The sequence below is a fragment of the Sprattus sprattus genome (genome assembly GCF_963457725.1).
Source record: "Sprattus sprattus genome assembly, chromosome: 12".
Lineage (NCBI taxonomy): Eukaryota > Metazoa > Chordata > Actinopteri > Clupeiformes > Clupeidae > Sprattus > Sprattus sprattus.
Genome location: NC_137910.1, coordinates 29,023,770 through 29,040,468, shown reverse-complemented (window position 1 = coordinate 29,040,468; position 16,699 = coordinate 29,023,770). Strand labels below are relative to the sequence as shown.

The 16,699-nt window shown below is 41.5% G+C and overlaps 1 protein-coding gene across 1 annotated transcript; it reads left to right on the top strand.

Annotated features, from left to right (window-relative positions):
- The first annotated feature begins 7,238 nt into the window (after window positions 1-7,238).
- Window positions 7,239-14,642, top strand: wdr77 (WD repeat domain 77). The gene is made up of 10 exons (XM_080848750.1): window positions 7,239-7,441; window positions 8,013-8,198; window positions 8,567-8,708; window positions 9,079-9,128; window positions 11,507-11,577; window positions 11,938-11,992; window positions 12,231-12,302; window positions 12,443-12,551; window positions 12,662-12,730; window positions 13,039-14,642. The coding sequence occupies exons 1-10, from the start codon at window positions 7,360-7,362 to the stop codon at window positions 13,178-13,180; spliced, it is 978 nt and encodes a 325-aa protein (XP_080704876.1). The 5' UTR covers window positions 7,239-7,359; the 3' UTR covers window positions 13,181-14,642.
- The last annotated feature ends 2,057 nt before the right edge of the window (window positions 14,643-16,699 follow it).

The following is a 16,699-nucleotide window of genomic DNA, read 5'->3' as shown; positions in this document are numbered from 1 at the left end:
ACTGCCACACAATTTTATTATTTTGTCATGCCACAAAAATCGTTTCAATGGTTTGTTCACTAAAGTCCCATGTAAGACGTTACCTGGCTAGAGAGAAAACTAATGCGTCAAGCGTAGCTTTATCCATGTTAGCAAGGACACAGTTATGTTAGACATTGACTAGCTAGCTCTTTTTTTTAACGTTAGCCTATGAAACACTTAGAATTACTAAACATGGATCCTGCCATTCTCAAGAATATTCAACCACGTATGATAATCGGTTTAATAAAATGAAAAAGCTATATTTCACTTACATTTGGTGGGCAGGTATCAGATTCCATTGCTTAAGCTCTCAAGCCAGATGTCCGTTCCTATGGCGGGTGGTTGTAGTCCATAACGTGATTGGCTAAAATTGGAAGAGCTCTGATAGGCTGCAGAGAATATCTTTTAGAAAAAATGCCTTTGTGAAACTGTGTGCGTTAGGAAAGTGTCAAAAATCCAAACGAACGAATGCAGGGATTTGTAACTCGTGTTCGTCAGGTTTCAAACCAATGTCATGGGGTCATATATTTGTGAATAACAAAATACATTTGTGAAACATGAAATACATTTGTGAAACATGAAACACATTTGTGAATTGCGTTTCGTTTGTTTGAATCGCGTTTTGTTTGTTTGTGACTCGCGTTTCGTTCGTTTGAAACGCGTTTCGTTGGTTTGTGACTCGCGTTTCATTGGTTTGAAACGCGTTTCGCTGGTTTGTGAATTATGAAACTAATCTAACTCCATATTTGCGAGCTGTGTAGGGCCGTAGTGTTTTAGTCGCATAGTCAGGAATTTTGGGCGACGCACTTAAGCACGTAAGGGGGGGGTATTTTACCGCGCAAGGGGGGGTTGTGTATCTTACGTGCTTACGCGTTACGTCTAAAACAGAGCATAATTCGGCCTTAAAACACTACGGCCCTACACAGCTCGCAAAGGCTGTGATTGGCCGGCTACCACAGCCTTTCACACAGAGTCTCACGTTTCCGGGTTAATAGCATACAGTCTTTTTTAGACCCAGACATTTTTTAAAATCATGAATACCCTGCAGACCGTCTCACAAGCCTTTTCTTATGGATTAGGAACAAACATAACAGAAGAGGTCCAAAGACATGAATCCTTTTCAAATCCTCTTTAAACACTTATAAGGACGCTCAAATTACCGCGAATATCCCATTCTCACCCGCGATTGTTTGGAGAGAATGTGGTCATTCACGAACAAATAGGTACTTTCATATTCATTTTCCGCCACTTGTGAGTCATGGTGATATCTTTCATTGAGTTTATATTGACGTGAATCCATCAATTGCACCAGCGAGTTTGATAGAATGAGCCCGGTCTGCTCATACAAAAGTTAACAGTAACCTGCCGTTACCTTGTGGCCAGCACCATTGTAGTTACAAGCATTGACAACATGATGAGATTCTTTCGCCGTTTACCACCTCATCTTTGAATAATGTAACTCATAAACACATCGTCTTAAAGCCTGTCGCAGTCATTAAAAGATGTCAATAAACGAACTTTTGTGTCATGTGCTGTCTTTTTCGCCACTGGTACTGAATTGCCAACATTTGTATTTTGTGTAACACATGTATTCATAACATCAAGCCTTTCGCCCACTACACTTTCATGCTCCGGTAAGTTTTTTCCTTTGTCCTGCTGCAATAAATAGGCTTACTTAACTAAAAAAAAAATCTACAGTTCTGTCGTCAATTTGCTTTGCAACACGCAACACGGCTCACAAGCCTTGCAACACGGCTCTGCGTCTAAAACGAACCTTAAATCAAAACTTGTCTAAAACAAGTTCCTTGTGTAAATTACGTGCTTACGCGTTACGTCTAAAACAGAGCATAATTCGGCCTTAACTGCAGCCGACGGTGATGACTCACTGGCTGAGGGGCTCAACTGCTTTTTCACCCGCTTTGAGGTCGATACACCGGATGTGACCACGCCACTTCCAGTAGACCCCTGCAGCCACACCCTCACAGTGCAGGCACAGGAGGTAAGGCGTGTTCTGCGGGCAGTGAACCCACGAAAAGCTGCTGGACCAGATGGTGTGACTGGGAGGGTGCTGAGGGACTGTGCAGACCAACTGGCTGGTGTGTTCACTCACATATTCAATCAGTCCCTATCCCAGTGCTTGATTCCACCCTGCCTGAAGTCCTCCACAATCATTCCTCTACCAAAAAAGACCACTGCCAGCACCCCTAATGACTACCGACCAGTGGCACTGACACCGATCATCATGAAGTGTTTTGAGAAACTGGTCCGGAGTCACATCACAACAAGCCTGCCACCCACTTTTGACTCCCACCAGTTTGCATACAGAGCAAACAGGGCTAGAAGATGCTATTGCCACAGCTCTCCACACCACTCTTACACACGTGGAACAGAGAGGGAACTACGCCAGGCTGCTCTTCGTAGACTTCAGCTCTGCTTTCAACACAATCTTACCGAGCAGACTGGTCACAAAATTGATGGACTTAGGGCTTTCACAACAAATCTGCTTCTGGATCAAAAACTTCCTGACAGACCGTTCCCAGAGGGTTAGAGTAGGATCCCATCTCTCCTCAGCTCTCAGCATCAGCACCGGCTCCCCACAGGGCTGCGTGTTGAGCCCCTTTCTCTACACCATCTATACCCATGACTGCACCCCAACCCACCCGAGCAATGCCATCATTAAGTTTGCAGATGATACAACTGTGGTGGGGCTCATCTCAGGAGGAGATGAGACTGCATACAGGGAGGAGGTGCAAAGGCTGTCAACATGGTGCACCTTAAACAATCTGGTCCTCAACACCTCCAAGACAAAAGAGCTGTTAGTAGATTTTAGGAGGAATACATCAGACATGCACCCTTTTGTTATAAATGGGGAGCAAGTGGAGAGGGTATCAGACTTTAGGTTCCTGGACGCTCATATTGAGGAGGACTTTTCCTGGAAACACAACACCAATGCACTGCTGAAAAAGGCACAACAGAGGCTGTATTTCCTGAGGTTACTCAGGAAAAATAAATTAAAACAGGAACTGTTAGTGTCCTTTTACCGCTGCACTGTGGAGTCAGTGCTGAGCTATGGCATCTCGCTGTGGTTTGCCAGCTGCACAGCAGCAGAAAGAAAGGTACTCCAGAGGGTCATTAACACCGCACAAAGAGTCATTGGCTGCTCCCTGACACCTCTGGAGGACATCTATAGAACACGCTGCCTCAGGAAGGCCCACAGCATCCTCAGAGACTTAACACACCCTGGTCACCACCTTTTTGAACTGTTGCCCTCAGGGAGGTGCTTTCGCACCATCAAAGCAAAAACAGACAGGCTGAGAAACAGCTTCTATCCAAGAGCCATCATAGCACTTAACAATGCACAAATGAAATTTGTATAGTGATATTGTATATATTTGTATTGTTTTGGTTTTTATTTTTTCAATAGCACTGTCTGAGAGCTGCCACCTCAATTTCGTTGCACTTGTGCAATGACAAATAAATATATTCTATTTTTATTCTATTCTAGAATAAGAGGCACAAAAGTTAGATCATAAACAAGGCCCTACATTGTGGCATTACAGGAAACAAAGCAAAACTAAGTTCAAGCTGACTATTTGTGGAAGGTTTGTTGAATCCATACATCATGTCAACCCCTTCGGATGCCCACCTGTAATAACCCTCTGGAAAAAACACCTCCAACCAGTGCCTCCCGCATGGGTAGCGCATGAACACCCGCACGTTCCAGTGTAGGCGTGGTTTAGTGTACAGTCTGTTTAAAGTGACAGATCTGCTCCGTTTCATACACAGATCAGCAGTGACGAATCATCAAGAGTCAAGAAGAGCTAGTTTCTGAAGGATCACATCTCACTTATTCAGGGTTAAGTAAGTTACACGCCGCTTGCGTTGTAGGCTACTTTAGTCACTGAATATACTGTGGTTGTAACGGTGTCAGAGTTCTGACTGACTGATAGTGCGCCCTCTGAATTTGTTGAATGTGAGTTCCTCAAATATGGTTTTGTGAAAACAAATGTTTAAGTTTACCTTTGTCTCTGATTTTTCATTAGTTGTTAAATTGTGAACTTCGCCATGGAGACCATACAAGAAATCATTCCATTCCTCAAAGAGATGATCAATCAGAGACCCAACCGGTGCATGCTGAAGGTTTACTTGGCGGGCTCAGCGTTTGCTGTCGTGGGGACGGTCCTAGGTTTGGTCCAGACCATATGTCAGCCGTTCTCCTCCGCTGACGATGCGGCTCTTGATGCGGAGTTTGCCAAGCTGGTGATGCGGGAGCAGCGTGAGGAAGAGAGGCGAAGAGCGTTGGGAGAGTTGCCTGAAGTGTTGGAAAAGGCAAATTGCGCCAAACCACAGAGGGAAGAAAGGGCTGCTGGTGTGGCACAAAGAAGCGCAGCAACTCGACTTCACGCATCTTAAAACGCTCTGAGACAACCCACATAAATGAGGGAAATAGTTCTTGCTTTGCCTAATTCAGTGCTTTCGGCGCACTTATGAATGTGCAAAACGTGAAAGACTGATCGCTTCAGACACGGAAAAGCGTGACTAGGTTATACCAGACTGCATTGAAGCTGGGGAATTGCTGAAGGGCTGGACTATAGGCTACTGAATCTGAAACGGGACATCGGTATTGACGTCCTGTTGCAAACCTGTCGATCAGGAGATGGCTGCTGTGCAGCTAAAGACATGTTGAGCCTGTGCCTGAACATAAAGTTTTGATGATACAAATATTTTTGTATTCAAGATGATAAGCCACAAATAATTAGCTGTCTGTTAAGATGTTTGCTTTAGCTATACAATAAACTTTTACATAAACGTGCACAGATATTTTGAGGGTCTGTGGCTCTAACGGTACAAAAGATCAATCCCTGCCTCCTCCCATTTCAAGGCTTATCCATCAGTAGGCTATGTACCTGAATTGTGGAAAATATTGTTATTTAACTTACCACAAATCAATTTTTGATTTGTAAAATATTTTCAATTTTAAAGATGAAATGTAAGAAAGAATGCACGCTGTTAACAGTTAACACATTATTGCAGACATAGTTTCTTGTAAACTGGTTAAAGTAGCAATATACTGTATGATCATATGCATCTTAGGTTAACACTGACATCTTTCAATGTTGAATCTTAAAGAGCTCTGTCACTCCAACTTTATGAGGTCCATATTACCTTATGACCCAATATAACTGACTTTACCGTTTACGTCATATAAAGTAAACATTTTGATGTAGATTTTGTATATTCGAGTCACTGGAAATTGAATATTCTTGAATTATTCAGAATGTAAAAGTACTTGATTGTGTACAGAGACAATAACATAAACACAGTGCCAGGCAAATGGCTATCATTCTTTCAATCCAATTCCATTTTATTTCTTTAATACTTTAACAAAGGGTTTGGCACTAACACACTTTACAGATATAGATACAATTGAGAGAAAAATTACTTGAGCCATCTGTCGAAGTTTGGAGCACTTAAAATACATTTAAAAAAAATTGAATTAGGCTAATTCAAATTTCCTTTACTTTGTCAATCCGTCCTTGCCCCTCCCTCTAATACAAAAAAGGAAGCAATGCCGCAAGGATGGAGGAATCAAGGACAAACATACATGAGAAATAAGATGTGCTTCCTCACTCTTCACTTTTAAAAGACATCAGCAGCCTCACCTCTGGCTACTTAAGTAAGGTCAATCCAAACATTAATTCTACTGTATGTAATTGAGAAGGCAACAAATAAGTATTAGGATATGCCCAAGTATTGTGATTTGTAGTAGTATTGTGATTTGCCCAATACTAACATCACGATTGTCCAGGTCTCCATTTTTAGTCCATACATTAGGTTAAATGTGTTATTACATGAATTACAACCTAAATAGAGTAGGCTATCGAAGATCGCAAGTTATTATATTGCAAATGTATAACAGTGACAGACATGATTGCACACCAGCAAGTATTATTCATTTATTTTAAACCAAATTTTTAAAAACAGCTATTAAGAAGGAACTGTCATTAAAAAGTCCTGTTAACGAGGTGAGATAATTTGCTGTTCTCATTAACATGATATGAATGTATTGGGTCCAGTAAGCAACGTTTCATTACAGTTAACATATTTCATGATGTTTCAAGCATATGAAGAACTTTTCTTGGTTAGACTGATCATTTATTTTCGTTCATAAATCTGTACATCTAATTTTAAATTGTAGGTTGACAAGTGCCATAGAAAGAAAGGGGAAGAGAATTTTCACCGTGGGCTCACACATTCTGAAATCTTTGGTCGTTTGTAACTTCTGTTATTACATTAGAGAAACATTAACATTGGTCTCAGTCTTGTTGCAAATAAAAAATTCACCCAACTCGCTTTGCAAGTTAAATTGTTTAAAAATACAATATAAGGAAGTTTAGAAAAGGCCTATGTGTGTAGGCTACAGTGGGATAGGCCACACACACACACACAAAAAATAAGATCAGCTCAGTTTTCACTCTGTGAAATAACTCAATGAATATTGGTTAAGGGATCACAATTTTAAAGAGAGGAGCGCCATCTACTGAACAACATGGACAATTAACAAAAAACAGGGCCCGTAATTCAAACAAAACGTCACATTTCATTATACAATTGTAAATTGTAATTTGTAACAATGTTGATCATCTGAAAATCCAAAATGTAAAAGATTATTTCCATAGGATTAAAGGCACCCAGTGCAACTTTATGTAAACATTCAATGAAAAATAAACATTACATTTCTAGTCTTTTTTACATGTAGTAAGTTTCAATAACTCCATACCATTACATATCGGCATTCAAGGAGCAAAGATGAGACGTCGTTGTGTGGTGAGAACTGATAGAAAATCGTAAACAACAACAATCGCCGGTGGGGAGAAGCCATTTTTCCATTGACTGGAAGCCTGCTTTATTTATTGTAGGTTACAAAATATAAAGAAAATGGCGGCGATTGTTGTTGTTATCGATTTTCTATCAGTTCTCACCACACAACGACGTCTCATCTTTGCTGCTTGAATGTCGGTATGTAATGGTATGGAGTTATTGAAACTTACTACGTGTAAAAAAGACTAGAAATGTAATGTTTATTTTTAAGCCTCGAAAGTTGCACTGGGTGCCTTTAAGATATTCAATAGACGTTCGAAAAGTCCCGGAAGCGGAAACGCGCTCTGCACGTGGTGACGGAAGGTCGCAAATTCATTCATTAATCATTAGCGGCATTGAGACCCAGGAATTGAAACGTGCTGTTGGGTTTTAACAAACATAGACACATTTATTATTTTATCAGTCTTTGCGTTTGTGCTTTTATTTCAGTTTTGGAGTTTCGGAGTCTATAAAGACATGATTAAGGATAACTGGAATATTCCCCCCAACGCACCCGCGTGCATGGAAAAGCATTTAGTTTCTGCTCACTACAGAGCTGGTAAGTTATGGCATTGTCACTATAACGAAATGTCTAAAGTTTATCCCTAGCTAAAATGTACTGTGTTATTCTGCTGACGTTTTTTTTCTATTAAGAGTTGTGTTAACACAGGTATTGATACTTGTTTGGGGTTATTTTTTAGACTGCTTGTAAAAGAACACGCCTCACAGTCTGCCATAGACAGTAAAAAGTAATGTAGGGGGAAATCAAGTTATGTATTTAATTAACGTAAACTTGTGTAAGAGGTGTTACCAGCCTCTTTGGCGGTAATGGTCTGATAGACACAGGTCTGAGCGTACGCTACCTTGTAGCATCCATTAGTGCTATCCAGTTCGTGTTTGTAGACCCGCCATGCCAGCCGTTTAATTGCATACAATGATCTCGTGTTTCTAAACCCTTGATGCAGGATTTCTTGAGTTGCTTTCATGTAAGCTATTGCAAACCCCAACTATAGGCTACTACGCACAGTCTCATCGTATTTACTCTGTTAAACATTCAAACTAATACATACAAGACAACTCCCCAGTAGACCTCTCATGCTACACATGTCTTTTTTCCCCTCTGGTTGTAGATGGAGCTCTGCTTTTAGCAGCTTCCAGTCTAACTGGCAGGTCCTGGATGGGCTCCATCTGGGTGTACACCGACCCAAAGCAGGCGCCCAACGAGGGCTTCTGCAAGGCTGGGGTTCAGACTGATGCGGGGGTCACACAGGCTCAGTGGGTGTCAGAGAAAGGCATCCTGGTTGCTTCGGATTCAGGTACAGTTTACGAGGATACAGGTTGAATGCTGTCAGTAACAACCAGTTCATTACTAACTGCTAATGCTAATTGCTAACATTATGAACATATCTGTGCAAGTGGGCTTTAGCTTAACTTGAGGTGTCTCTGAATGCCACGCATGATGCACCTCAAGGTGCTGTCTAAAAGTTCAGAATTGCGATTTTTGTTTACTTAGCTTATTTATTTTACTTAGCTTCTGAATATGTTGTGCTCTTCTTCATTGAAAAGGTCACAGTTTATATCTGTCACATGGCATCTTCAAACCTGACACTGAAACAAACTGGTGCTTCTACTCTGTCAATGTTTACCATACTCTGGCCATTGCATCGTTACCATGACACCACAGGTGCTGTGGAATTGTGGGAGCTGGCGGAGGACGAGCGCCTGCTGGTGAACCGTTTCAGCAAGCAGGAGCATGATCACGTGGTCACCAGCATCAGCACTACAGCAGGAGGTGCTCATGCCATCAGCGGCGGCATGGACTGCAGGTTGGTGATAGGTGAACCCACAGACGAGGATTAAGAATAAAACAGGGAACTCTTTCAAAGTACAATTCAGCTCCTGCTTCTCATTCAGGGAAGTTGTTTTCTCCTTTTGAAATCCCCGCTTGAGTTAAGCAGTTTCTCTACTCCTGCAGAGTTAAATACTACTAAGAGCTACATCTACTCTTTGTTTAATCAGGTGGGTCTCTCCACCAAGTTAATTGAGACTCTACTAGCAGTTGAGCTGTTGGCGTCATAGAGAGCATATATACTCTGTTTGCTTAGTACATTTGTTTATAAAGAAACTTTCTATGTATTTGTTGGCATTGACATTCATACTTGCCTTTCTGTCTTTTTTTTGTGTTTACTCATGAAGCGTCAGAATTTGGGACCTTAGCCAAGAGACAGTCATCAACACATACTTTGGTGAGATGGCATACTCTTGTTGGTGTTTGCAGCTCAGGCAATTGGCCCTTCATATTTGTTGGTACCAGAACAGAGCACTGTGAAACAACATTTGTTGAGATGTTGGTGGCCATTACAAACACTTGTAAAGACACACAGATTGTCCAGAGATAAATAAACAGGAAATGACAGACTAACCAGAGTAAAAGAAGAAAGGAAAGAAGAGTGAACAAAAGTGGCTATGGAAAAAGACAGTAAAGAGGGAAAGAGGAGAGAAAATAGAGTTAATGGAGTGTGAGAAAGAGGAGAGTTGGAGAGGGATATTAAAAAAAAACAATTGGATGGAGGTTCTACAGAGAGAGGGAATGAGTGTAAATAGGAAAGAGAATGGACTGGAGGCTGAGATGTTAGAATGATCGATGGATAAAGTGGAAGATATAGACATGGCATGGAGGAAGTAATGGAAATGGAAGGAAGGATAGAGGACTATAAAGGATATTGGATATGGATATTGAGATTAAGAGAGAGTGAAAATATTGAAAGAAGGAGAGAAAATGGAGTGAAGCAGAGAGGTGGATTGTGAGGAAAAAGTAAACTGCGAGGGATAGAGAGAGACTGATGGAGAGAAAGAGAGTAGAGTAGAGTGTCCCATAAAATCCCTAGTTATACATAACATAAATTGAGAGGGACAGAGAGAAGAGGAGTCTAAGAATCGGTGCAGGTGTCAGTAGGTGCGTTTCCATTTAGCTCGTTCGCATTCACGGTGATTCGCATAAAACAAATGAGCATCAGCGAGCGTTTCCATTCACCCGAGTCTTTAGTCTAATTTGGAGGAAGAGTTTTGTGCACGCTAGAATGGATGCCCTCCTCTCTGCCGTTGGGACTTTTAATGCTGTACCATTTGAGTTGTTTGCCTTAATAGTTGCTAGGCGTAGAAGGTTTTAACATCTTTTACAAACTCACATAGCAGCGAATTCCGTACCCCGCAGACGTCCGCACGTCTGGGAACGAGCACGGTCTAGGTTTTTTTTTTAATTTGGTGAAGGCCCACTTCACTGACCAGCTGTGGGTCAAAAACTTCAGGCTGACCAGGTCAGGATTTCAAGAATTGTGCCAACGGATAGGCCCTGCTGTGTTGCCTGAAAGTATTTGCTGCCCAAAGCCTGTCCCCACCGACGAGTGCATTGTAATTGCGCTTTACAAACTTGCAACATGCGCGGAATACCGTGTTGTGGGCGAAACGTACCACTGTACATAGATGTTTATATGCAGTATGCTGTGCCATCCGAGTACAAGCAAAGACATATATTAAGTTCAACCGAATCAACCGTGCACACCAGGTCCGCAGGTGTTAGATAGAATAAAATCAATGATCACAAAACAAAAAAACAATAATTTACAACAACAACAAAAAAGTACGTCTTGGGAGATAACATGTCCACGTAGTTTGCACGTAAATCAAGTTAATCAGTTAGCCTACAATAAACTAGGTAATGATGATGATGTTCAGGGGAAACAACAAACAGCAACCATAGATATATTATAGTATATAACAGCAAGTGCATATGCTGCATGAGGTGTGGTGTATTAGCTGGCAGTTTGAGAAGCAGTAGAGGAACATCACATTCGGGGCAGACAGCAGCACGGTTGTCTCTCACTGCAACAGGACGCAGTCTACAGTCCAACTCCGAACATAAACAAATACACAAAAGACGCAAATCGCTCGAATAAACTGTTTCCATCTACGTTAACCGCATTAACTAAATTAATGTTAAATGCAGTTTTCCCCAGAAAAAGCAACCATTTTGGTCTGTTTGGTCAAATAACACTGAATATCATTTAAAGATCTGACTTTTATATCATTTTATGAGGTATTTAAGCACTGAAAAAAAAAAAATTTTAGCAGCGAATTTCTATGCACATTGGGGAAGTTAATGCGCATCGCATGCGTTTCCAACCAGGATTAAATATTCGCATAGAGATAATGCGCATTAAGACATGGGATGGAAAAGCACCTACTGAAGCCCAGGTGCAGGCCAGTTTTAATTACCCTATTATGATGTCACAATGGCCCAATGTAAGTCAATGGGATAAATTGTATTCGTTTTTCTTTAATATCTGAAGTATAACGTTTAGAGAAATTAAAAATTCTAAGAACAGGTGTCCTTTACAAGACCTACGCAACAAAGTTCGAAAGAAGGTTTCTACGTTAAGCGGTTCGAGCTGAATTAATCGCAGAAGTTGGTAAAGAAAAGAAGAAGAAAAAAGAAGCCTAGGAATAACAATACAGGGGATTTCATGCACTGTAATGATGATGATGATGATGGTGGTGTGTAATATGACAGTAACAAACAAGAGCTGACCTTCATGTTAAGCACTAATGTCACCTCTGTGTGCAGCCCACACCATGCCTGTCAGCTGTGTGGCCGGCAGCCCTACAGACGAAGCCCTCCTTCTCTCCTGTGGTCAGGTGAGTAATATCTGCATCTCTTTAGATCATCAGCTGCTACTGCACAGAGCAAGATGGGAGTATGCCCCCCTTTAGTGGATATTTGTTGCCTTTTGCTTTCAAACCCTAACTGATAACTGTCATATCTACACATCTAGCCACAAGGTGGTGGTGTCTGTCATTCAATGGGATATTGGCTTAATTTATTTACTTAAAAGACTATAGGCTTGAGCCCATAGACAAGTTTGGCCCATTTTAAGACAAACTTCTATCAAGTTTCGAGAAGTTTAAAAAGGGAAACTGGAGAGAGATTAAATCAGATGTGGCTGAAAGTTTGAGCATTGTCTGTGTCTTTGAATGAACTTTGTGTCTTTCTCCTAGGACGGTCGGCTGCTTCTATGGGACCGCAGAAAACCCAAACCAGCATCTCGGCTAGGTAAACTTTTCCCATAACCAAGTAACTGGTCACATACATTTAACATAATTGTTTGTTTTTCAGATTTTCAACCCTAAACTCTGCATTAGATTATAAAAGGCTTGGATATCCGATGGCTCACCTGCATATGGCATAGCCTCTGTCTAGTCGTTACATCCATGCAACATCAGAAAACTCTCCAGTGTGTAAGGACCTGTCTCTTCCTGACCTCATATTCATATTAATATTTTTGTTGCAGACATAGTGTCTCCCAGCTGTTCCCCTACCACAGCAGCATGGCACCCACTCCAAAGCAGCACGATTGCATATGGTAAGAAGCGCTGCCAACTTGGTGACGGGGAATACCATTTGACGTTTAAGGGGCCCAAAATCAAGGGCATTCTTCACCGAAAAATGTGCATCCATGGAGTTATAACCCATGGATTTTTTTTTTAATGTGTTGATTTTCAGGTGATGAGCTAGGAAGAGTCACAGTGAGGGATCTGCACACATCTGAGCAGACCCAGACGCTGAACACCCACAAACGCAGGGTGACCGGCTTGGCTTTCTCCGCCCACAGGTACATTGCAACCTCCTAGACTCAGCGTTGTTTAGTCGGTTCACCCAAGGTGATGCTGTTTTCAGAATGTATTTTAGGTTTTCTAAATGTCCCCTCTTCTTATTCGACAGTGCCCCACTGCTAGCCTCCACAAGTGATGACTGCATGGTTGCCGTGGTGAATGCAGAGCTCAGAGAAATGTGAGTCAATATTTAAAGCCCTTCTAAAACCACACCACCTGCTCATGCCTGTTTGTCTAGAATAAATACCCTGAGTCAGGCCTCTTGTGAGAATGTAAATAGTTTAGATAGAGATTACATTCCAATCTATAAAACATTTTCTTTTGTTTCAGTGATGTCATGTGCTTTTAGTTTGTTTGTCACAGTTGCATTGTTGCTTTCAATATCGCCACGTAGTGTTGAACACATTTGACCTGGTCTTCTTTGCACCCTCTGTGTCATTCACCCTCATTGATTTATTCCCCCCTCCCGCCTCTTCTCATTTTTAGATTCAGAGACAAGAAGCACCAGGACTTTGTTCGCGGATTATGTTGGGCCACTGGCGGGTTGGACACCCTCACCACAGTGGGCTGGGACCACCAGGTTCTCCACCACAGCATCAGCCAGTCTCCACCAACCCCCCAACCCTAAAGACAGCCAGGAAGGGGAGAGGAGACGTTCAGTAGAATCAGTGACTAGTTCAGGGTCCACTGAGTATTAGCTGTAAAAAAAAAAAAAAAGTAAAAAAAAAAGGTAACTGGTTAACTAAATGCACTTCCCCAACAACCACCACACCCTCCCTCCTAAGGCCACCCCTTGGTTGAAAACAAAATTTGATAGAAATGCTGATGGGAAATTGCTTGAAGAATATCCAAGACTTTAAGATGTTTGTTTTTGTTTACCGCTGACTTCACGGCTTCCTTACTTGTGTGCCTGACCCGGTTGGGAGGTATTCTCCACTTCGCACTAGTTTCAGTCACACTTAAGACACTTGAATGTGACTAGACTTTGTCATTATTTCATTGTCATAAGTCCCTTTAGAAATTAACAACAAAACTGTGTGGCCGGTGACATTAGATTGAATACATGTTTGCCCATAAGCAATTGTTTATTCCAATTTTCCTGTGTCTATGCATAGTCCCTGAATAGGTATTAACTTGGCTTTATAGTCATCCTTAGCATAATTACTACAACACTACAAGTTGCACATTTGTTACAAGTGAAAGGAAAACATCAAGCAGCCTATAGTTTCTGAAAGCATTGTGCTTGCTCATCCTTTTTCAGTTGAAATCAGTAAGTGCTGATGAGCTGGGAAATAGGCCACGCGTGGCAATAAGGTAATCAACCTACTTGGCCCATGAACACATTAGCAGTCTTGACTTAATGTACAAGGCTACCTGGATAAGGCGAATTGTTGGTCAAGTAGTTAATTGGATTGTGTGGTTGAGTCAACTCTGTTTTGAGCATTCGTTAAAATAGCCTTTCCCTATTAGGACTAGAGTATATGTGCAGCCGTGGACAGGTATGACCTGGCTCCTGGACTCTACACCATGGGATTTTATGTAAACAACTTTTCTGAGACAACCACACCACTCACAAATGTGTTATCTCTAAAAGTCTGAGCCACACAGATTTTCACCAAGAACTTAAATGACGGTTATTGTTATTCAGAGCTAAATACCACCCTTTTGTGTGTCTGTGTTAGAGCGCTCTCTCTCTCTTTTTTTGCAACAAGTATAATACAGTTCATTCAAGTATGTTTGAGAGATGTCTGTTATATAGTTGTCATGCCAGTTATATAAATCATTGTTGACTAATGACAACTCTCCAGGCGTACTCACTGTTTCTGTACAACATCATTGTTATTCATGTAGGTTTTTTTTTTTACTTTTCTGCAGGTTTTGTTTGTTTCATGCATATCCAATGTTTTTGTACCCTTCTACAGTCTTTAAACTTGAGAGTATGGATGTGAGTGGAGTATGCATCATAAGCTGAAATAGCTGAACATGATCACAGTTGTTAAAGCTCCTTTTCTCTAAGTGACTCTGACCCGTATGTTGAACACTCTCTCTGTGTCTCTGAGAATGTTTCTCAGTGTTGGTTATCAATTGAAATAAATATGAATAGAAAACGCCAATTGTGTTCTTGCGGTCCCCTTTTAATTTGAAGTTAATGTTGTAAATATACAGGCACTGTTGAATTCATATTTATAAAATGATGTTGAGTGGGACATTAGAGTACCCCATAATATATTATCCAGGCTAACAAGGCCTTTAACTCTCACATCCAAGCACCTGGCTATACAGTGTTTAGGCCAGGAGACGTGCATATTTACATTCTTACAGGCTCTGTTATCAAAATCCAGTTATACATAAATAATACAGCATTATTGTAGGATAATGTGATGACAGCCAAACTAAAAATGACTGGTTAAAAAAAACAATTCATTTTTGCCTCCCTCCATTAGGGAATGGGTGACCAATGTTAAAACTAAATGAGAATGGGAAGCTAATTCCTATCAGGTTCACTATAAATATCTAACTTCTTCAGGATGGGAATGATTAATAGTATTCAGCACTGAAAAGGACACATCTTAATAATTTGCACATCTATATATAACATTTCTATATCTGTACCATTTGTAGAAACATTTTGTGACCGCTCACAACTATTTTGTCAGCAGTCAAAGTAACACCAGTTTATTTGGCCATTGCATCCATGGGTTAAAACAAGAAGGCAATATTCGATTGCTGAAGTTAACAGACATTTTGCTGGAGGCAAGTCTGACACACTTCAAGGACTTTAGCACTTGGACAGAGGGTCGGAATGTTTTTCACGCTGAAAGCACAGAAGTTTAAATAACAAAGGAGAAAAAAAATGTGTCCTGCTATTTATTTCAACAGCAGAGTATTTGAAGGTTGAAAAATCAGGCACATTCTTGAGTTATTTTTTCCCCCATGTCAAAATGAAGAGAGGATAGTGCTAATGGTTGCCCACGCTCAGCATTATAAAGGCACAGGCGTGTTTCGTATCTGAGTTTTATTACTTCTGATGCAGTCTTGGTGGTGAAATGGACTTCATGAATCAGTTTTACTGATGGGAGTAATTGGTTGTTTTGTCCCAGGTCGTATTGTGAACGTCATACCGTAAGGCTGCTTGGATGGTCCGTTACTGCAATAATACAGGAAGACAAGTGAAATGATTTTATTTGTAACATTACCAATACATTGGTATTTCAAATTTCATACATTTATTTGACTTGTATATCAAAACAAAAACGCTACAAAGACCCTTGTGAATTCCACAGGATTCAGTTATAACATGGGTCTCTTTTAAAGGTTATAAAATTAGCAGAGCATTTATATGTGGGACCTACCTTGTGGATGTTTTTGATGCTGCAGCTACATTTTCTGCCTTCTTCTGGGCCACTCTGGTCTCAAGCTCCCGCATATCCAGACCTCGACTCTGTGCTGGAAGTGTGGCGCCCTTAGCTTTGGGAGAAGTCTTAGGTAGAACTGGGATGACCCCTTCATCAGATGGCGTGGTGCCCCATTCATCTGTATTGTTGTCTGTCTCCTTGACTGGAACTGACAATTTTGGATCCATTTCCAGCATTTTCTTCTGCAGGATACTGAGAAGAGTAGCCTGGTTGGCAGATGTAGGCGTTGAGGGAAGATTTTGGGGAAGCTTTGACTTGGTCTGCTGAGCTATTTTGGCTTTCAGTTCACCTGGCGATGGTGGAAGCTGGGGTGCGGTTGGCGGCTTTGGTTTTTGGGCATTGCAAGGTCCCTTTGCGATGGGCAAAGGACTGACAGGTGGGCCCTTTGCAGGTGGTGGAGGTGGTGGTGGTATTGCTGCCTTTGAGGGAGGATCGGGAGGAGGTGTGCTAGGGGGACCCTCCCCATCCTCGGGATATGAGTTGGCAAACTCTGGAGGGGGAGGAATAAAGGGAATGCTCAAGTCCTCTCCATTTTCCTGATCACGAGCACAGGATAATGCTGGACCTGGGTTGTAATCCTGATTTTCTAGAACTTTCTTTTTAACAATGCTAGGGGAAGAGGATGGTGCTGTGGAGGGTACAGGGAGCTTTGGTTCTTGCTTAGCAACCGGGGTTCTCTCCTGTGATGGGGTGACCTGGGCTGGAGCTTGAGGCTTTACAGCAACTGCTGG

Bases quoted from the DNA above. Each gene is read 5' to 3' on its own strand.
- wdr77 (XM_080848750.1), top strand. From the start codon at position 7,360: ATGATTAAGGATAACTGGAATATTCCCCCCAACGCACCCGCGTGCATG. The intron at 12,552-12,661 runs GTACATTGCAAC...CTTATTCGACAG, and splicing joins TTGGCTTTCTCCGCCCACAG to TGCCCCACTGCTAGCCTCCA. The intron at 12,731-13,038 runs GTGAGTCAATAT...TCTCATTTTTAG, and splicing joins AATGCAGAGCTCAGAGAAAT to ATTCAGAGACAAGAAGCACC.